Here is a 21,405-nt window from a genome sequence, read left to right as displayed (position 1 = left end):
GGAAGCATCATAATTTTGTTACTGGGACTGCAGGACTGCAGAAAACAACAACCTCGTGGGTTTTTTGCGTCTGGTCTCCCATTTTTTCATGCCGCCCGTTCTGACAATGGGGAATGTTCCTCAATTTGGGTTATTACAGCAAATGCAAGTTTGAACAAAATAAAGTTGAGTTCAATTCACGAGTTTTTCAAATTCACTTCGAAAAGTATTCAAATTGATGTTTCAAATGTTGGATTTTAATTTTTAAAGGGATTTGTTTCTAATTCACATATTGGCAATAGCACCTTTACCAAGTTGAAATAATTTATACGTACCTAGATATTCTACTTTTAAAAAGGAAAATAATCTTTATAAATCAACAATTAAGGCAAAAACAACAGTTGTTTTGTTATTTATTTATATAGAGGAAGATAGGTAGGTGCACAAAATGTCATATGTCACAGAATGTCTCGGAACATAAGTAAACAGAACAGCACGCCTCTGAAATATGTCACCTTTGTTTGTCGCGTACAGGTAACAGATTCATTGTCCTTTATTAACTATAACCGATGTTGCCAAATGGTGAAATAGAAACGAATTCCTTTAAATGTTGAATGCATTATTTCATTCCTCTTTTTTAAGTATTTAAATAATTTTCTGACAAAAAGGTTGAAATGATAAGTTTGAAATGCGTTGTTTTAGATTTCTTTTATGAAAACTACTTGATTTTAGTCAGAAGGAACATTCCCCATTTTGTTTTCTTCACTAGTTTTTACAGGTCCTTAGTTGACCGTTTTGTTTATTGACCAAAATCACATAAAAATGATTGTTCTACACGTCTCGGTCAGTTTGGGGTGTTTCATGGTTGGCAACACTGATTTGACATCTAATAATAGTGAGAAGACTTAATTTAGGGGATATAATATGAAAAAGGGGATTTTTGGGGGAATTTTTTTTGGGGAGAAAATGAATAACTGATATCGACACAAATAAAGAACAGGAAGCTGATGAGTTTTTCGAAATTATTAATGAATTGGGAATTAATATACTATAAGTATTCATGCTCATATATGTGTGTTCATTTGATTTATTTATTTTTTTATTCATTAGTTGATGTTGTGTACTGACGTACACAACATCAATAAAAAAGTTACCATGTTTTAAACATCTTATGTAACATTTTTCAATAACCTTTTTATTTAAAACTTCGTTATAATAAGAATATGAAGGTAAGTTAATCTATTAACTTGTTGAATGTTATAGCAACTTTGAATATTTAATTAGATATTTCATTTACTAAAAAAATTGGGGTATCTTGGTTTGAATTTATTGGGTTTTAAAATAGGCTTAGGGAAAAAGATTTTGAGCAGTTGGCATCACTGGAAGAAGGCAATTAGTGTTTAAATTTATTCGCCTGAGTTCCGTGGTAGTCTCCGGTTAGTTTTTAGGAGATCTCATGCAAAAATTCAGTTAGGAAAGTCAAGATAAAACAATACAATAGATCAGAAAGTAAAATCACATAGAGGCTGACTTTCGACTGAAGAAGGTCCAATGTCAATCTTGCTGAAGTGCCCATCAGTAAGTTGAAGACCGCTCCGGAGGAACGGGGTTGGATGGACGAGATAGGATGTTCTGCACACATCAACCGTGTGCAGGGCACTCAACTCCTGGAGACCCTGCGGGGTTCTAGAAGAATTCCAAGGAAGAATCTTTAGTTTCCCCCAGCCTAGCTCCTAGGAGCCCTGGAGGACATCCAGGAGCGATTCTAGGACATTATGGCCAGTTCCCGCTGACGATTAGATAGTGGACAGCCCCCTCAAGTGTTACTTATTCACCCATTTGACCACCAGCTACTGCATTCGGACCTAAACTCACCATTACCCCTTAGATATACTAACATAGATTAAGATAAATATATTATTGTAAATAACACAGCCTCTGATGAGGCATAAGCCTAAAGCAGGGCCCCTCACAGTCTCATGTGATAACACCAATTCATTATAAAAATCATAGATGAACGTCTTGAACTTCCGTGGTGGCAGACAATCGTGCTGGCAACGTCGCCCACAAATAAGGTACGAGAATGTTAAGTGCCATCGCGGGGCTCTTTTATATGTAGCGAAAGTCTGACACAAAAATAAACTACATATGTGAAGTGAACGTATCATTAAATGTGAAGTGAGGGTCCCCTTTATTCACGCCGGTATCCAGGCCGGAGTGGTTCGGATATACACGTAAAGGCGGCCATGCATGTGGCATTGCTTTGCAACACTGTCGCCTCTCCCACGAGGAATGTTGACAGGAGGAAATTGGCTAAACGCGCCCAAGGAGGAAGCAACGGCAAAACATAGAGGGAGAGAGAGAAAAATGAATCCCCTCAGTTAAAGTCATTCAAGGTCGTCTACATCTCCCATTACGAAGACGCCACCTATGGGATGGAATCCCATAGAAAAAGATCTCTATGCATTGTTTGGGCGCTGGTTTTCAAGTTGCCTTGCAGGCAAAATCATCAGAAACAATATTGAGGGTATTAAAATTGTTCAATTCTGATTCATTCGTCTTCAAATGTTCATAGTGCTACGATCTTTGCCTTCATCTTGGGTACTTGACATTTCCCATAGATGGAAAGGGAAATCCCCTATTCGATTTAAAGGAAGGGGAATATGAATTGATGCATTTTCATAATCTGCTACTTTTTTTATTTTTTCGAGACTAAGTATGGAAATTAAAATATTTATGCGAGATTTTTGTTTCATTTAGTCATTTTCAATGAATAATGCATAAAAGTGGGTAGATGTGGGTTCTCATCAAAACACTCCATAATGCTTCTCTTTATATTTTATAGGTTGTTATATAATTTGTATATCAACAGTATCCCATTGAATGTTACCAAAAGAAACATTTTGAATTAAAATGTAACAGCATTCAGGTTCACTTCTATGACAAAAAATCCCAAATTTTCTTCCATTACAGAGGTTAAGATTCAGCGATAAATCAGATATGATGTTATTCTTCTTGCATACCACATTGTTCGATGCTTCATGTTTCAACCACAACAGGCGCTTCATCCTCCTCTTCTGAATTCAAATGTTCAAAGTCCCACAAATACTTTTCTGTCAAACTTTTTCTCAGTCTGTCTGCTTTGGTTTTCAAAATGCCATCAACCTGAGAAGCCTGTATAGATCCAAACAACCTTCTCAGTTTCATATAGACAAAATTGTCATTTGCAACTATGTCTGCTAAAAACTCTTCCGGAATTTCAGCTACGTGAACTTCAATGATGGATAGAAACATGTCATACAGCCTTCGATGCTTCTTGATGGCGATTTCACAGGAACAGAATAAATTGACCAACTTTTTCCAATGTTCGAATGCTTCCAGGCTGTGTCCTACTAGGAAACAGATGTAGCAAGCTTGCAGTTCTCCCAGGATGTCGGAGGGACTGAAATTTCATATTCAAAAACCATAATTTCCAAAACAAAGATTTCAAGTATCATATATAATTTCAAATAAAATTCCTTCACGAAACTATTAGCTTGTTTTGATGTCATGTGTTTTTGTAGCTCCATATCTCAATAAATATTCATTCTACTGTGTCTTTGTACATACTAATCGATAAAGAATTTCTAAGTATACAAATTCAAAGCATACAACCATATGTGCCAAAACACATTGAAATTCAGTGACGTCAGAAGTCTGAGTCATTGACATTACAGTGTTGCCAATTGTGAATATTAGTATGTACATTCAAACTTCATAATCTGAAGTATTTATGCGGTGCAAAAGTTTCTGTGGGTTGGCAACACTGGCACAGTGTTTTTTAGTTTCAACCTATTGGATATCGAATAGAGTGTCTTCTATTCGACTGGTAACAACTCATTTACTGCAATTATTCTTTCTGCTCAATCTTTAATATCAAAAAATTGAAATATTTTTGAATCTTGAGTAAAAATTATCATTTTTGTCAACACATTAGGTTTTTGCAAACTAGAAATGGCGAGTTTTGACTTCCGATAGTTCTTGTTAACGGAGAGTCAAAACTCAGTGTTCCGAATACTGACAAAAAACAAAAGTCAATTCAACACTTACTTTTGATACGAGGTCAAAACTTGGTCAAGCACATACGTTGAATCCAAAGAGTGTCTTGTTATCTCTGCGGGAGTAGATCCTGCTGGGTAGTTTTTTTCAGGAAAAGCTGTAAACCTGAGCTCAGTTCCCGCCAATGGTTTCAATTCTGGTAGGAACCTTTCCTCGAAATCATCCGATAATCTCGATCTTTTTGAGTTCGTGCTGGTACCTCCAGGGGAATGTTCACTTTTGGATTTTCCACGTGGTCGGTCTGCATCACTACAAGAAACCAATTCTAGTGCTGACTGGATGTAACCAGAAAGTGGGGTTAATTTTTCAATCAAGCTTTCTGCAAAATGAAACAAATGTAACAATTCTTGTGAAGACGTCTTGAATATGTCTACAAATGAAGTCAAGTAATACAAGATAATTCAAGGAAAACTAATGCTGAGCTTACACCAGCGCATCTGATTTTCATGAAAGTACTGTTAAACTCATTCAATATAATCTTTTTTAATAACGAGCTTACCCAATTTACAAAATATGACATTGAAAGTTGAATGCACTTCAAGAAAAATTGCCCACCTGTGATACTGGAACTTAAATTCAACCATTTATCCTTGATTGCATACGGATATGGGCCTAGGAAGTCATCTAACGCCATAATATTATCCTTGAGATTAACCACTTCATCCTCCGATACTGTTTCTACACTTATACATTCATTTTTTACATCCCATTTCTTTACGAAAACTTCAGATTTTCTGAAATTTTTGAAAAACCCAGTTCTGGGTGCTGTATCACCTTCCTCAGAAACAGCACTGAAAAATATGAAATGTATTCCCGGGGGGATCATTTTAACACCCCTGAATTTGTCTCCTGTGTTCCAGGATTTCATGTCAATACCAAATTCGGTACCTTCTGGAACTCCAAGTAATATAAAGAAAGCTCCCTCCGCTAGCAACTTTTTTGCTGTTGGTTGGTCCATTTATTCGGTATGGAGTATTCTGCAAATTTCTCGAAAATTTACTTCAATGTTTACATTATTATAAAATCTTATTTCGAGGTTGTGTTCTTCATCTCGATATGGTTCTTCTTATTTTTTTCGATTCAATGGCCTCAGCAACTAAGGCTATTTGGCCAGTTGGTAACGAACGTTGTTGTAAAAGCCAAATGTGGCCACATTCAAGTGGATCTGGGGTGGGCCCATCCACATTTGGGTTGAAATTACTATCCGCAAACTTGTCAAGCATGGCAATCTGAAAATAATCCAGTTATATCAAACAGCCGAAAACAGTGGTTGTCCATGCACTACGAAAGCATCGCACTAGCAAGCACATAGTTTGTTCGCAATGTAAGCACAGAATCTTTTCGTTACAGCTTGAGATGGGATTAGGTAAGAAAAGAATGTAAGGTCTAAGTTATGAATATTTAAATGTTCAAGTAAAATATCATGTAACGACAGCGGGCCCTGTTGCTTATTCATTCTGATTCGCTTCTCGCTGTAGAATTTCAAGTATATTATAATTTACTCAAATTTAAATTTGTTAATATAGAGCATATGTACGTACAAGGGATAAATATGAAATTCAACTCATATTTATGATGAGTTGAATAATTAATAGGTAGAATTGTAACCAGAACTGAATACTGTTCTTAACGCGCGTATAACTTATTGTCTTTCGTTCCCATTGTTCCTAAAGTTACTACGACCTGTTATGATTCCCAACCTTTAGCTGTTTTCTACCTGGAATTATTAAGGGACCTTCCTTGATGTTTAATTTCTAAACCCGTGAATGTATCTGAACACCTGCTGTCATATAACGTTCCCAAGAATTTTGTGCATTCTTCACTCATTCTTTGGTCGTGAATAATATTCTTTGTAGTTCCACTTTATTCTGAGATTTTCACCAAACAGTTTTACAAAAAAGCGTGTTTTCAAAAGTACTATAGATGAAATTTTTCAGTTTTAATATATTCTACTCGTATCATAAAATAAAAACATCTTGTTCGTTTCATTTTCAACATAATTATATAGGAACTCATACTATATGTAAATCTGGTTGTCCAACCTTCAAATGAATAATAACATATAATCATCCGGCAAGGACAAAGACTAGTGATTATTTAATTTCGGACTATGATAACTTGTCTTCAATAATTCGTTTTTCGATTAGGTATGATCTGATATATTATTAATGTTTCGACTACATGAACTTTCACAAACTATATGTCTAATTCTGGATAACTTCGATCAATTTTTTACAATACCTGGATTGGTAGATGGGATCATGAATCACTGTGTATATACCCATCAAATAACCTTGATGGAAGATAATGACTTCAAAACACGGTATCTTACGGCAGAGATGCTACATAATAAACCAGTTATGATAGAACGTTATATGCATAGGCGTTTGTAAATTTCTCACAGTTCATCGTTTACCATTTCGTGTTGTATTCGTATGAGAACCGTGAGTCTACGATTTTCCTTATCTACATTTAGTTGTTTGAGTAATCGTTTCGCTTGAATAATTTAGATAACTTTGAACTGATGATAGCCCCTTGTTGAAGACTGACCCTGAAGGTTTCATTTACCCTTTGCAAAACTCTGAAAATATTTTAAAATAATATACAGTGTGTGATACCGGAAAAGAAACGGATAGAATATTTTTAAAACACTTTTGTTGAGAATAAAAATATTTAGGTGTATTTCGGTGACTCGGTGACAATCATTTGAATATATACTAAAAGGACATCACTGAAAAGGTAATTATATGAGGAATCAATCTATGTGACTGTTCACTATGTAACTTTCCATTATGTCATCAAGCTACTCCAGAAATGCTCTGAAACGTCAGACAACGTTTCGAGACTAACTTATGCTCATCAATGATAGTTAATAGTGAATAGTTAGAGCATCTACTGAGAATTGATTCAGTTTGGAATTATGAAAATCATGCACGGCTTTACGTCTTTTGGGATCATAATATTAAGTTGATTCAAAAGTTTCGTTCGTTTTAACGTTATGTGTTTTTGTAGCTCCATTTCTTAATAAGTATTTATTCTACCGTGTTGTGGTATATACTGATCGATAGAGAATGTTGTACTCTATACAGTGATTATGTTCATTTTTTCCAAATTTATATTTTTCGCCCTTCTCAGCTCATTACTATATGATGTCGTTAAGCCGATTTTTCTTTACGAATTCAAATTGAGGCGAAGCGCTACCGAAACAGCCCGAAGGATTGATCAGACATTTGGCAAAGATAGTGTTAATGAACGCTCTGTTAGACGTCTATTTGTGAAATTTCGTTCCGGAGATTTTAGCTTCGAAGATGAGTCCCGAAGCCCTACAGTGATCCAAAACGATCCTTATTTGGATCTGATCGCCACGTCTGATAAAAAGTAGATCCTTAGTCCAAGCGGAGGGTAGTTTCTATCCGCAAAAGTTTGAGAGGAAAAGAAATTTGGTGGAATGGTAGACATAGGTCCCTTGATAGTACATCTGAGTTTGCAACTTCGGGGGTTTCCAACACCAATCCGTTATTTTAACACCTCGACACGTGTTTTGATCACCGAGTAATCTTCAAGAGGAAGATCAGTTTGATCTGCCTCTTGATCTTAGATTTGATCTGAAAAAGCCTTAAAACTCCCCAAACGGTAATTACTTACAGCTTGGCAAATCTAGATGTGCCTCTGAATATAAAATACGGAGTAGATCAGCCAGCGGAGTGGGGTGAGAGCTCATTAACATCGAGGAATTCGACTAGTGAATATCGTGTTAATAGAGTAAGTAGAGAAATTATTCTTTGTGATGAATTGTGAGTATTTCTTGTCTTTGAAAATGCCTTCTAATAGTTAACTGCAAAACAAGTAACTGAAGCCATAGGGGTTAGCATGTAAACTGTACGAAAAATCAAATCAGACATGAACAAAATTGAAAATGGTGGGAAAAACATTCCTAACTTCATATGAAAAGAGATGTATTCTATGTATATTGGTATGTTATATTCAATATTGCAAGCAATCTTTTGTAGATTATCTACCTGCTACGTTTCATAATCATTTTATGCACTGTCTATCTAAGCAACAGAGTGCTTCAAAACATTATCATGCAGAGTGCACGTGACCTCCCAGACAAGGCTGCTTGTACAGAGTCGCACTAAGGAACGACCGATTTTTTTTTAATATTATGCGGCTGGGAACAGGCCATTTATTTATTAAAGTGGAGTGTAGGGACACAAACTAGCAGTTTCTTCAAGCGTATCAGCCGTATTGACGATTTAAAAATTTCAAAATACCGTATATGTACACACCACATGCGTTAAAACATAACTGACCACTTCAACACTGTGACAAAGAATTCCGCCAGCTGATTGCAGTTAGATCTAATTGGCCAGCGTAAGCAGGCTTGTTTATTTCACCCAATAGATGCAAATGTGCGTGGTGACCATGCTTTGATCACGCATCCATCTTTGATTGGGTTACTTTGTTCGTTGGATAAATATTGTTTAGTAGCTATGCATTCAATCATCTACCAATTATCGGTTATAAGTTTATCAATTTTCTTTTATCCATTCATCTCTAATGAGAATTAAATTGCAGTCGCACCGTTTTATTAGAATTTCTCTAGAACCAGTTTGAATGTCCAAACTTCAAAAACGTCATTCAAATAACCTCTGAAATGGAAAACTTCTTAGCGACTTTGTATTTTTAGGTTTTCAATTTTCATATGTTCACCATCCGTTTTGTTGAATAAACTTATTTTTATTCTATTGTGATGCGTTAGTCTGAATATTCATTTTTCAGTTTCAGAAAAATTATGGTTTCTTTCACTGACAATTTACTTCTGGATTTATTCGGTTTACTGGTAGCGTTATCTGCTGTACTCTTTGTTTATATCAAAAGGAGTTTTCAGTATTGGGATCGAAAAGGTGTTCCATATCTACCACCTAGAATACCATGGGGAAACTTGCAGCCCCCACACAGAAGGATCATTCCATTCGGAGATGATGTAGCAAATATTTATAATAAAGCCAAGGCAAAAGGCAAGTATACCTTATTGGAACTGTGTTTGTACAAGTGTTAATGAGGGTTGGAATATTCATTGACAACGCCCCCCTTGAAAATAAAATTAACATGTCTTTTACACAATTTTCTAGGGAAGAAGTTCTCAGAATGACACCTTGTATTTTAATGTAGAAGTAAAAATCCAAAAAAGATGGTCAAGGGAATATACGGCAATTCGGTGGTAGGCAATAATGAATCATTAAAATCCCCTGAACTTGGGAGTCCCGGTATATTTATAATCTCAGTGTTTATTTTCGTCAAAAACAATGTCAAAGAACTACTGGATTTTATCGTCAGAACTTGTTGAATTAACATGTTTCTTATCATCTGACCTTGTTTTTTCATTCATATCAAAATTTATTTTCTTGCTCGGTTTCCCAAGTTGTCACGTCTTGCCAGATGAATAGTAAATCAAAACATTCATTCTATACTTCTACAGTTTGGAAGAGTATTTTGCATAAAAATTCTAGTCTTTCGGTATACCACGGTCTATATTACGATTTATGTCAAGTAATTTTAAAACTGTGTTGTTTTATTGATAACATATTTGTGAATTTTTCATTATCTTTGTTATTTTCAATTCCTTTTTTTGTCTGATATTTTTAATCTCCACTGTATTTTTGTGAATTCTATATAGTCCTAAAAAACATTTTATACATTTTTAACATTTTATGTATTCATAAACATGACACCCTTCGTCGACAAATTATATTTTAGACAATAAAGATCTATCTATCTGTAACTGAACCATGTACTAGCTGATCCCATTGTCAAGTACAAGGTTCCGAGACACACACAGGGTGTAACATCAAAAACGTACCGTAATTCATACTTCTCGGGTAAAAATTCAAACACATGTCATGTTTGTTTGTGAGAGTTGCAAGTTTTGACCCAAAAACGATTTCAAATCCTTCAACCCTTCAAGCAGGGGGCCACCGCCATTTTGATAAAATGATAAAATGGGAATGGAAGTTGACTACCTCATCAAAATGCAAATGCTGCAAATCCAATGCTGGAAATCTCGTTAGCCTCTATGAAAATACAGATTATCTTCTAACCTTAATTGATGTTGGAGCACTTGCTGTTTCAACTCGCGACATTCATTAATGACCAGGTCAGGTGACCGAGGAGGCCGTTTCCTGTCTAGTGACCTCGAAACCTGTCATTCAAATAACTAACCACATTTCGTGAGTAATGTAGGTGAAAAATAATTTTTTCTTCAATGTATACAGACCCATTTTCTGTCAAAGAGTTTATATTTAATGTATATAGGTATAGGAACTCGGCATTCACATTAGTGGTAACCAAAGGACCAGATATTATCATGGATATTATTTTACGAATTGAACTTTGTGAACTATATGTACAAATTTCAATTGCCTTTAAAAATAATCTGATTGTGATCTGTCTTCAGGTTGGAAATACATTGGGATATATGTTATGACAGGGTCAGTATTTTTACCGGTGGATTTGGAACTAATCAAACATATTATGACCAAAGATTTTCAACACTTTGTTGACAGAGGAACGTATGTTAATGAGAAAGATGAGCCAATAAGTAAGTATATCAACTACTTTTGTACTATTCCTCTAGTATTTCATTATTATCAATCTTTGATTAGAGAACTTCGATGTTGTTATAAACGACTCTATACAATCTTTTTTTTTTGATGATATACATGCATTCATTCCCAAATATGTTTTATATGGGGAATGTATACAAGAAATATTCACATCCAGTGGCGTAGCAAAGGGGGAGGGTCAGGACCCCCCGAAAATTTAAGACATATTAAAAAATAAATTAAGCATGGAGCAGGTGAAAGAAAGAAAGTTATCATTACTCAAAAATTTCTTATGTCTTTCTTTTCTTTGGCCCAATATGTCAAGATCTGTTTTCTCCTTTAAAGAATGCTCTTCGTTAAAGGCAAACATTTATTTAATTGTAACTATCTGCTTGTTCATTATTTTATGTTGATTTTCTGTTTCAAAATACCAGTTTTTGCACAGGTGCTCATCTATTCGCCATTGGAGGAAAGAAATGGAGGAACCTGAGGACCAAATTCACTCCCACGTTCACTTCAGGAAAGATGAGACACATGTTTGAGACCATAGCAAACTGCGGACTTATTCTAGAGAAGTATATAGAACATGAAGTTGATCACCACGAACCTTTGGATATAAAAACTGTTTTAGGTAATGTTTATTTTGATACATACCGGGAATTAGGAAGGTACCGGGAATCTATCATTTGAAAAACCCGCGTGATGGGATTGTCAAAGCTAGGCTGGCACAACTGTTCATATCCGTCACGTGACAACGCTAAACTGAGGTGCCATCCTGGCAGGTCATGATAGACCCTTCAGTTTTCAACTTTAGCCCACTCGAAAGGGTTTCAACTCTGTTACAGTGTTCTAATCATCTCGTTCAGTGTCAAAAACAAAACCGAGTTCAACTTCGGCTCTCTCTTGGTCGCGAATCATACAGAAAAGAGGATGCTAACTCCTAGAGGGATGCATGATTATTCATGTTTTCATTTCGAGTTGATACAGCCCCTCCCGAGTCCACTTCACTATTCCAAACGAGTAGAGAACTAGCAGCTTTGTTCTTTCCCGACAATTCCGATGGCCAGATCTGTCGGCTGAGATTTGTCGCGGAGAGAGTTCTTCACTGTGATTGGAGGTGTTCCTTTTCGAGGTGTTCGTCCCTCCAGCATCCAGATATTGCAGGATGCTGGAGTTGCACATCCTCTCCGTAAACCCCGCACCGTCCCGAATTTCACACCGACATGATTGTTATTATTATTATTTCTGGAGGGGCCAGTCACACCATCATGAACTGTACTTTTCCAGCTTGTTATACCACCGACATAATCGGCTCCTGTGCTTTCGGCTTGGACTGTAATACCTTCAAAGAACCAAATACCCCGTTCACCCAATTGGGCCAACGAGTATTTCAGACAGATAGGATTCGCAGTTTGAAGATAGCTTTCATGATGGCATTTCCCGATGTATCCAAGATGTTGAGAATGCGATTAACCGAAAAAGAAGTGGAAGATTTCTACACGAAGGTTGTTGAAGACACTGTGAGATATAGGGAGAAGGAAGGCGTTACTAGACCAGATTTTCTTCAGATGTTGATTGACATTAAGAACAAAACTAACGAACATACAGGTGATGTTATTATTTCATTTACTTTATGGCAAATTGATTTGTATAGTCGAATGAATGCTAGGAATGTTGAATTTTTTAAAACGTATCAGTACAACAAACTGGTGCTTGAGAGATGGTGGGGTTGATTCAAAAAGTTTGAAACTGTAACTTTTCCTCTATATCTTCCCCGCCAACTTTTTCACCCCTTTTATATCCTGAAGTATAGTATATCGATTCAACTTTGCTCAGTTTTGTTTTTTTTTTAATTTTATTTGTTCCATAGTAGGATTTTTTCCTGACTTCAGTTCAAAAACATTCTAATCCAGTCATTTAAGCTTAAATTAGGTAAGAATCTCGGAATTCGAGATACCCAGCTGTAAGTCTGTAAATACTTGTATATTGACACCCTAAAAGTTATCTCAAAACATACATATGGTAGGGTGTAAGCAACTATTAAATTTCAAGGTCAAAGGTCACAAAAATCGGTTTTTTGCGCTTTTTTTGGAAATATCTCATTTCCTATGGGTTTTTTGCTATTTGTATTTTTTTTTGTATCTGGGAGCAGTGCTTGATTTGAAATTGGAAAGTTATCGTAGTAGATTCGTTTGCCGACTCTGAAGATTGCTGTTGGTTGTCTGCGGTTGGAATATTCAAGATTATGGATGGTTTTTTCTCTTTGTATTTGTGCCCCTGAATTTATGATTGAGGTCCATTAATATTTTCATGGCGGGGTGTGATACTGAATTTGCCATGGAGCCGTCGCTCTTGTACCCTCTTATTTACTGATCTTTTTAGATTCGAATATACACATTGACTGGATAGGTCATCTTTTCCATCTTTGGTGTTCTATTGTTATTGATTTTCATCTCGAGTTTTCTGAGTAGACGTTCTACTCTATAAAGCTAGTAACAAGTAGAGAAAGCCTTCTTGGTGTGTCTTGCATATTTTCTTGGTGTCTTGGTCGATTTTAATGCTTAAGAGGAAGCCCTTGGATCATACCCTTTCGCTAATAATTTTTCTGAAAGACGTGTTGATTCTTATCCAAAGAAATTGGATCGCAAACTACCCTATCCTTCCTCGACTGGTCAAATCTTCCACCCTGTGTGGTGATTCGACAATTAATTGACTTCGCTTCAGGCCTATGCTTTACAAATAGACCAACTCAACATTTCTTTTTCTTCAGGCGATGGAACTAGCTTAACAATGGACGAAATCGTTGCCCAGAGTTTTGTTTTCTTCATTGCCGGATTCGAAACGAGTTCAACCACAATGACTTTCGCACTGTATCAGTTAGCTACTCATCCCGAAATTCAAGAGAAAGTTAGGAGCGAAATAAATTCTGTGCTGGAAAAACACAACAACCAAATCACGTATGATGCCCTGAATGAGTTGAAGTATATGGGACAGGTAATCGATGGTAAGTTGGACAAACAATATTACTTTCAGCTAAATTTTCAAAACGGGCTTTTGTGTCAACTCGTGTTGTTTCACAAGTAACTCAGCTTTTCAATACTTTCAAAATATTCAAAAGTCACATGTAATGTAAAATTGATAAATCATGTTCATTATCAACTTTAGTAATGGTAAAGACCCAAAACTTTATATTGGTCAAACGGGGAGGACATTTTTCCAAAGGCTGAAAGAACATAGGACTAGTTTTTTAAATCTGAAGTCCGATTCAACAAATTATTGAAAATTTCACACAATAAAATGTTACTCAAATAAATCTACAGTAAATTTTTGAATTTAGAGACTTTGAGAATGTATCCAGCTCTTCCGATAGTCACCAGACGATGCGTGAAAGACTACCGAATACCTGATTCGGATGTTATTATAGAAAAAGGCGTTAGAGTGTTCATTCCTATCAAAGCAATCCATTACGATCCAGAGTATTATGAAAATCCAGAAGTTTTCGACCCCGAAAGATTCAGCGAGGAAAACATTCAAGGAAGGCATCCTTACGCTCATATTCCTTTCGGCGAGGGACCCAGGATCTGTATAGGTAAGGTTTATCATTGACTTCAAAGCATGTTGCACCATAGTTCAGTTTTCTTGACCAGAAGTCGAATGAGAACTTTGTTCAACTGGACATTTTCAGTGATACCGTCTGACCTGTACAAGAATCTTGCTGGATGTATAACATATTTTGTTCCGCATGCAATTAGGGTTGTACTTTCATTGTTTGCCTCTTGTGATCCAAAGCCTCTCGTTCCTATTAGTTATGACAAGTTGTCTATGAACCGTTCTTGCATTGCCTGCAGCTAAGGTGTTCGTTGTACAGCCCTATCTTGTTCAGGTGTGAACTTAGTCAACAGTGTCTAGTGGAAACCCTGTGATCATTCTGAGCTGATCCCTGCTATGTTGAAGCAGTTATTCAGTTATTTTCTTGGGCTCTCTTTATATAAAGCTTATCCCATGTGTGTCGGTGTAAGTTTTTCCAGAACTCTTTATGTTTCTCACAAACTCATTTTCCAATCTGGTGTTCCGTAACCCACAGCTGGTTCAGGACTTTTATATGGAGTGTCTGGCACAGTGGTCAGATTTTTTGTTGCCTATGATACCTGCATGGCCTGGCATCTAGTTTATAGTCAATCTATTCCTATTCGCAGTTTCCTCAGTTCCTCCAAAGTTTGTCAAATCTGTCCATATATAGATGAAATGGTCGGAGTCACTTCCTTCATGAGATCTCGTCACCAATTCATACTCAACCAAATAAATGCGGTCCAAATATCTTCGTCTGAGCTGTTTGCTGTGAAGGTCTCGACCACCGGGCAACTAATTTTTGCATGGCCAATCGTCTGGAAGTCATTACATATAATAAATGGATTTGTTTGGATCACAGATCCTCCAACATGTCCATAGGAATAGTCTGGCTTCCGAAGTAGTTCCAAATAGTGCATTACAAGAATATATACGTAGGTTATTCTTCATCCAAATGATGAATTACTTTGCTATTTGATCTATAATCAATACCATGACAAATATATCTTTCATGACATAACATTTCAGGGTTGAGATTCGGTGTGATGCAGTCTAAAGTTGGTCTCGTTAGTATTCTCAAGAATTTCAGAGTGAAACTCAGTAGCAAAACTAAATTACCTCTGAAAATTGCCGTCAACTCATTTATTCCCACAACAGAAGGAGGGATGTGGCTGAACCTGGAGAGAATTGCGAAATAATGTAACACAGAATTCGCACAATCAGGTTTTGAAGGTGTTTTTATTATTGGGTTACTATTATTGAGATTTTTTTCATTCAAACCTTTTGTACCAGAATAAAACATATACATGAAGAAAAATGTTTTTCTGTATTCATATTCCCAATTACGAAATAATCAAAGATCATTGTGAGATCATTGTGTATTTCCTCTCAACTACCTCTAACTCTGTAACAGAATATAACAATACTTTCATTACTACTTTTAATAAGGGCAGAATGGAAATGCACGCATTTATATACAAATGAACGCGCTAAAAATGGTAAGGTATAAATAAAATGGTGTTTCTATTCTTCATCTTTTAATAGCACAAACATTATTGGTACTTTGCGAGGAATCCATTTCTTGTACGATGCCAAAAATAGCAAAAAAGGTGATGGTGAGTATGATCCGGCAACACTGGGAGGTACGGCGTGCTGCGTACCTGAACCAAGAAGCCTGTACACTGGTGTAGCGACTCATACGTATAGAATTTTCATTAAAATCTGCCGAACAGTTAGGCTGATTTGATTTCATTTACGTGGTACGCTTTTTAAAAAAAACGTGTTAATATCGCTGTGACGGAACAGCGTTGCATATTCCACAACGTGTTCATTTAATTGAGAGGTGCATGTGAATTGACATGACATTGACATAAAATACTATTTTAGGTTATGTATGCAAATGCATGATAATTTACAGTTTACGTCTGTAACCCATTAAGGTGATTAAATTGTTATTGTTTCACGAAATCGCAAGTGATTTTTAATACAACAGTGAACAGAACTAGCAAATAAAATTTGTGGCAATCCCTCACAATGAGAATTATCAGTATTTGTTGTGAAAAGAGAGTCGTTAATAAACAACGGTTTTCATAAACAACAATTGTAAATCTGAATCTGTAGAGTAGGGAGGGTGAGTGTAAGCCCACAGCACCTAGGCCAAGTGTGACCCATTGTACATCCTCCCAAGGAGTTGTCCTCCTAGGTCATCGTCCATCCCGTCCTTTCCAGGAAGGTGGACAGGTCACTTAGAGACATCTCCTTTATATCGGCAGGTGTAGGCCAAGACTCGCCGAACACACACTCTCTTATTAACAATAACTCTGGGGACTCAGAAAGGACATGCCTGACAGTCTCATCTTCCTGTTCACACATCCTGCAAAGATATGTGTCCACTAGCCCCATATTATGGAGGTGTTTCCTAAGTTGATAGTGGCCAGTCAGATATCCTACTGTTAAGCGTCAATTTTTTCTGGTCATTGCCAGGTATTTTTTCGGCGCCAGCTTCCCAGGGTCGCCCAGGGTGATCCTTTGCTTCCATCCCATCTCTTAAGGGATTGAGCATGGGTGTAACCTTTGGCTAGTTCCGCAATTGTCGAAGTCATCAGGACGTAGGTGCCACTGGCTCCTAAAATTCTTAGTCCAGCCGCTTTCTTGGCTAGAGAGTCGGCAATGCGATTACCTTTACTCCTGTCGCGCCCTTCAACCCACCTTAGGATAATGTTATTATCTACTGAGGCTTTGGCTAAATCTTGGTGGCACTCTAGTACTAGCCCTGAGGTAACACGTTGTCTGTTCAAGGCTAATAGGGCTAAGTTATGAAATATACGGAGTGAAGAGACAAAACGGATCTCCATGTTGTTGGTAATCTTTCCGCATCATCCCTCTTGTTCATACTAATAATAATAATAATAACAGGTCTTTATTCATCGTAATAAAAATAAACAGTAGAAAGATATGATGAAACATAATATGATGAATGGGCGAGGTTCAGCTATTATAGCTGCTTTCAAACCTAACCTTTCAAACTATAAAATAATGCATGGTATCGTAAATAAATAATAAATTATTATAAAATAAAATAACTATAGCCAATGACTGGGTTGCCTCATATCTAAAAAACAGGATGCAGGTAGTAGTTATTGATTCGGTAAAATCAGAACCTGCCCTTGTTAAAATGGGGGTCCCACAAGGATCAACACTAGCCCCGCTATTTTTCATCATCTTTATGAGTGATATAATACTTGCATCTTTGTTACCAAATAAAACTATAGCATATGCAGATGATACAAGCCTAATAGTAGCGAAAAACAACCTTCCACTCTTGATAGAAGTTGCAAATAAAACTGCAGAAGAATTCTCACACTGGTGTAAAAATAATGGTTTACAAGTTAATATAAACAAAACAGTCTTCATGCTCTTCCAACAAAAAAATACTACATATGATTACAGTCCCCTCATAAGAATCGATCATAAATCTATAGAGCAGGTCAGTCATATTAAATACTTAGGACTTACAATTGACCAAAAACTGACTTGGGAAATACATTCAGAAAATCTTATCTCAAAAATGAGTAGCTTGTGTTTTGTAATGAGACAGTTACGGGGAACTGTTTCATTGCAGGTACTCAAACTGACATATTTTGCACTCATACAGTCTGCAATGTCTTATGGGCTGGCCTTTTGGGGAAATTCCGCCCATATGACAAAAGTATTCACTATGCAAAAAAGGATAATAAGATGTATGGCAGGTCTACGTCACAGAGAATCCTGTAGAAATACCTTCACTGAACTGGCACTCTTAACATTGCCTTCACTGTATATATTAATCATAACAATGAATATCAAGAAAAATGAATCAAGCTACATTAAAAATAACATGATACATAAACATCACACTCGGAATGGTAATGAACTGCGACTACCCTACTCTCGACTGGCTCTTGGTCAGGGATCCTCAAGTTATCAAGGTATCATCTGCTGTAATAAAGCACTTCAGCTATTTGGAAACACTTGTAATTTCACTGAATTCCGAAGTGCTTTACTTGATTACCTTACCAAAAATGCATTTTATAGTACTGAAGAATTTCTTCAACTCTAGCTATTATTGTATAGTTACTTTATTTTACTTGTACAATAAATAATAATTAAAAAAAAAATTATATTTCACAATTTTAACTAATTTAAGCTACTTGCATATATTATCTGTCACTGTTCTTGCATCTTTTTATTATGTCTACCTAACTTCTAATAACATGTATATATACACTAACTATAGATAAGCACAATTGCTTTATGTTCGGTTCTGACTAGTCTGATAAAGTTTTATACTGTATGTACCAAATGTATAAAATCTTTTAATGATGAATAAATTTCTATTCTATTCTATTCTATGCTTTTCTATTCTATTCTATTTTATAAAATAACACAAAATGATAAAATCGCGATATGGTAAAACAACATCTGGGAAATCGAAACCTATTTGATAAGCATGAGGACAGTATTGTGGTAACTTATTGACTCGTTGACATTAGAGCTTTGAGTCTTTTTTTAAAGTTCTTGAGAGGTAACTGTTTGAAGTCTTCAGGTATGGTGTTATACAATTTAGCTGCCATGTATGAGAAACTACGTGTAAAAATAGCCGAATTATGATTGGATATAAACAAGAGGTGTTGATTGCGACTGTTATTGTTGAAAGATAGTGAAATGAGTTTATCACGCAGATAGGGTGGAGTTCCGGTTTGCAATATTTTATGAGTGAACGTGAGAAGGTGCAGTTCTTTCAGGGCATTAAGTTTCAGCCAACCTGAATTCTCAAAGGATGAGCTTATGTGATCGTATTTACGGATTCCATACGAAAATCGAATACAACTATTTTGTATTTTCTGAAGACGCCGATCATCAGTTTGTAGTAAAGCTGGTCCGTAAATGCTATCACAGTAGGCCAGTCTTGAGAGTATCAGAGACTCACAGAGGCCGAGTTTCAAGTTTTTAGACATTACAAGTGTGTTAGGATATAACTGCCTCAAAATATTGAAAGAAGACTTGCATACGTAATTAACATGTTTTGTGAATCTAAGTTCGGTGTCAAGCCATAAACCTAAATTTTTACTTGCCTCTACAAAAGGGATAGCGCGATTATCGATGTGAATAGATAGAGATTCACGCACCGTACTTCTTCTATTTTTTGGTCCGAAAAGCATAACTTACGATTTATTTGGATTGAGTTTTAAATTGTGTGCACAGGATATATCAAATAGCGATTTGAGATTTCTATTGATGACTTTTTCGACCTCTTTAGTTTCATGAAAACTGAAAGACGTATATAGTTGGGTATCATCGGCGTAATGATGAATTTTGCATGTCTGTATGTATTTATGGAAATCACTTATGCAGAGAGCAAAAAGAAGTGGTCCCAACACTGAACCTTGTGGTACTCCATATCTCCTGACCAATGGAGTAGATTGTTCACCATCCAGTATGACATTTTGAGTCCGTTCTGATAAATATGTGTCTAAAAGAGTTACTGCGCTGCGAGAAAAACCAAAAAACTGAAGTTTTTTACACAAGATAAAAGAATCTACGGTGTCAAAAGCCTTGCTGTAATCAAGCAAAATGAGACAAGTGAATTTTTTTCCATCGCATGACTTGAAAATATCATCAGTGATAAGGGTCAGTGCTGTTGTTGTACTAAATTGTGGGCGAAACCCCGATTGCACGTCAGAAATGAGATTTTTCTCCACAGAGTAGTTGGAAATTTGATCCTTCATTATCATTTCCAGTGCTTTCGACATAGTAAGAAGTAGGCTGATGGGTCGAAAATCAGACAATTCGGTGGGATTGCTACATTTTGCTAGAGGGGTAACTCTGGCATGTTTCCATATAGATGGAAATCGACTTGTTGTGATAATGGAATTGAAAATAAATGTAATATGCGGCAGTAATTGAGGTATCACCAGATGTAACATACGGATAGAAATTTTGTCACAACCTACAGTACTACTTTTGATTTTATTTAAATATCTTCTGACTGTTTCACTATCAATAGTTTTGAAGGAGAAATCATTTTCAGATATCTGTGAAGCATATCTCCCGCAAAAATCAATTTGATAGTCTGTTTTATTTACAATGGGTGCATTTGTAAAATGTTCGTTTAACAAGTTCAAGTTTTTCATTTCTGAAGGTATGGCAGGAGTACTTTTATCACGAAGTATACTGAGCGATCTCCAGGTAGCCCTAGTGTTTGACTTTCTCAAGACATGATTCAAATATGCAGCATTTTCACGTCGAATTGCATTACCAACATAATTACGGAGATATTTATAATAATCCCAAGCGCCGGGTGTCCTAAGTCTCTTAAATCTTTGAAAAGCTTTATTCTTGAGCTTGAGCATCTGTTTGATATTGTAAGTGATCCAGGGAGAAGGCGGCTTGGTTGCTCGTATAGTACGGTGAGGAGCATGAATATTGAAGAGATGTATCAAATTGGTATTCCAGAAAAATAGCATATCCTCAGCATTGTCCATTGTATACATTGTCTGATTGTAGCCTCTGATTGTTCGAGAGTGAAAGTTTCCATTACTTGCTAGTATTTTAGTGTTTTCGTAATTGATATTGCGTCGTGTCGCCAATACGTGTTGGAAGAGAGAAGACGTGGTAACTTTTCCCTTCTCTGCTAGTTTGTGTTTATCTTTGCGTAAGTTGATTCGCCTGTTGGTCTGGCCGATGTCACAGTCTTGGTACTTCGTAAACTCCCTGGGACTCCACAGTGGTATCTGTTCTTCACGAAAGCAAACAGACCGTGCAACCCCAGAAGCAAAACTCTGCACATGACAATACAGGTATAATAACAGAGTCATCACCAGAAGATAGTAAATGAGTTGATATCGCATAAGTGTTTTTCTGAGAAATGTTGTTATGAGAAAAATCAATCTGATATCATCATGAATCATTGTTTGTAGATACTTATCATGTAACCTTGATTGTAGATAATGACTCTGAAACACGGTAAAATTTTTATCGGCATTGATAGAACGTATATATATATATATATATATATATATATATATATATATATATATATATATATATATATATATATATATATATATAGGCATTTGTTCATTCCTCACAGTTAACCGTTTGCCATTTTGTGTGG

General features: G+C 36.2%; 2 protein-coding genes across 4 annotated transcripts; one reads left to right on the top strand and one right to left on the bottom strand.

The window, feature by feature from the left end:
* Positions 1–2,799: 2,799 nt before the first annotated feature.
* On the bottom strand, positions 2,800–5,142 carry LOC111517754 (protein AAR2 homolog). Its single transcript, XM_023174017.2, has 3 exons — positions 4,633–5,142; positions 4,069–4,396; positions 2,800–3,421 (listed from the first exon to the last, which is right to left on the bottom strand). Exons 1-3 carry the CDS (start codon positions 5,033–5,035, stop codon positions 3,019–3,021), a joined length of 1,134 nt encoding a protein of 377 aa, XP_023029785.1. The 5' UTR covers positions 5,036–5,142; the 3' UTR covers positions 2,800–3,018.
* A 1,233-nt stretch (positions 5,143–6,375) lies between these two features.
* On the top strand, positions 6,376–15,567 carry LOC111517753 (probable cytochrome P450 6a23). 3 transcript variants are annotated; one of them, XM_023174014.2, is made up of 8 exons: positions 6,376–6,521; positions 8,860–9,098; positions 10,535–10,678; positions 11,128–11,313; positions 11,970–12,290; positions 13,453–13,686; positions 14,020–14,271; positions 15,279–15,567. In XM_023174014.2, the coding sequence occupies exons 2-8, from the start codon at positions 8,873–8,875 to the stop codon at positions 15,446–15,448; spliced, it is 1,533 nt and encodes a 510-aa protein (XP_023029782.2). In that variant the 5' UTR covers positions 6,376–6,521; positions 8,860–8,872; the 3' UTR covers positions 15,449–15,567. The 3 variants fall into 3 exon arrangements, with proteins under 3 accessions (XP_023029782.2, XP_023029783.2, XP_023029784.2); XM_023174015.2 differs by having other exon boundaries at positions 6,502–6,816; XM_023174016.2 differs by lacking the exon at positions 6,376–6,521 and adding an exon at positions 7,725–7,839.
* Positions 15,568–21,405: the final 5,838 nt, after the last annotated feature.

This window comes from Leptinotarsa decemlineata, unplaced genomic scaffold, assembly GCF_025532065.1.
Source record: "Leptinotarsa decemlineata unplaced genomic scaffold, Ldec_3_MD MMD2_tig00026361_RagTag_RagTag, whole genome shotgun sequence".
NCBI classification, from domain to species: Eukaryota; Metazoa; Arthropoda; class Insecta; order Coleoptera; family Chrysomelidae; genus Leptinotarsa; species Leptinotarsa decemlineata.
The sequence above is the reverse complement of the archived record's forward strand: the minus strand, read 5'-3'. Positions and strand labels throughout refer to the sequence as shown.

Bases quoted from the DNA above. Each gene is read 5' to 3' on its own strand.
- LOC111517754 (XM_023174017.2), bottom strand. From the start codon at position 5,035: ATGGACCAACCAACAGCAAAAAAGTTGCTAGCGGAGGGAGCTTTCTTT. The intron at 4,397-4,632 runs GTGGGCAATTTT...TTCATTTTGCAG, and splicing joins TTTAAGTTCCAGTATCACAG to AAAGCTTGATTGAAAAATTA. The intron at 3,422-4,068 runs GTAAGTGTTGAA...ATGAAATTTCAG, and splicing joins GTTTTGACCTCGTATCAAAA to TCCCTCCGACATCCTGGGAG.
- LOC111517753 (XM_023174014.2), top strand. From the start codon at position 8,873: ATGGTTTCTTTCACTGACAATTTACTTCTGGATTTATTCGGTTTACTG. The intron at 9,099-10,534 runs GCAAGTATACCT...ATCTGTCTTCAG, and splicing joins TAATAAAGCCAAGGCAAAAG to GTTGGAAATACATTGGGATA. The intron at 14,272-15,278 runs GTAAGGTTTATC...ATAACATTTCAG, and splicing joins GGGACCCAGGATCTGTATAG to GGTTGAGATTCGGTGTGATG.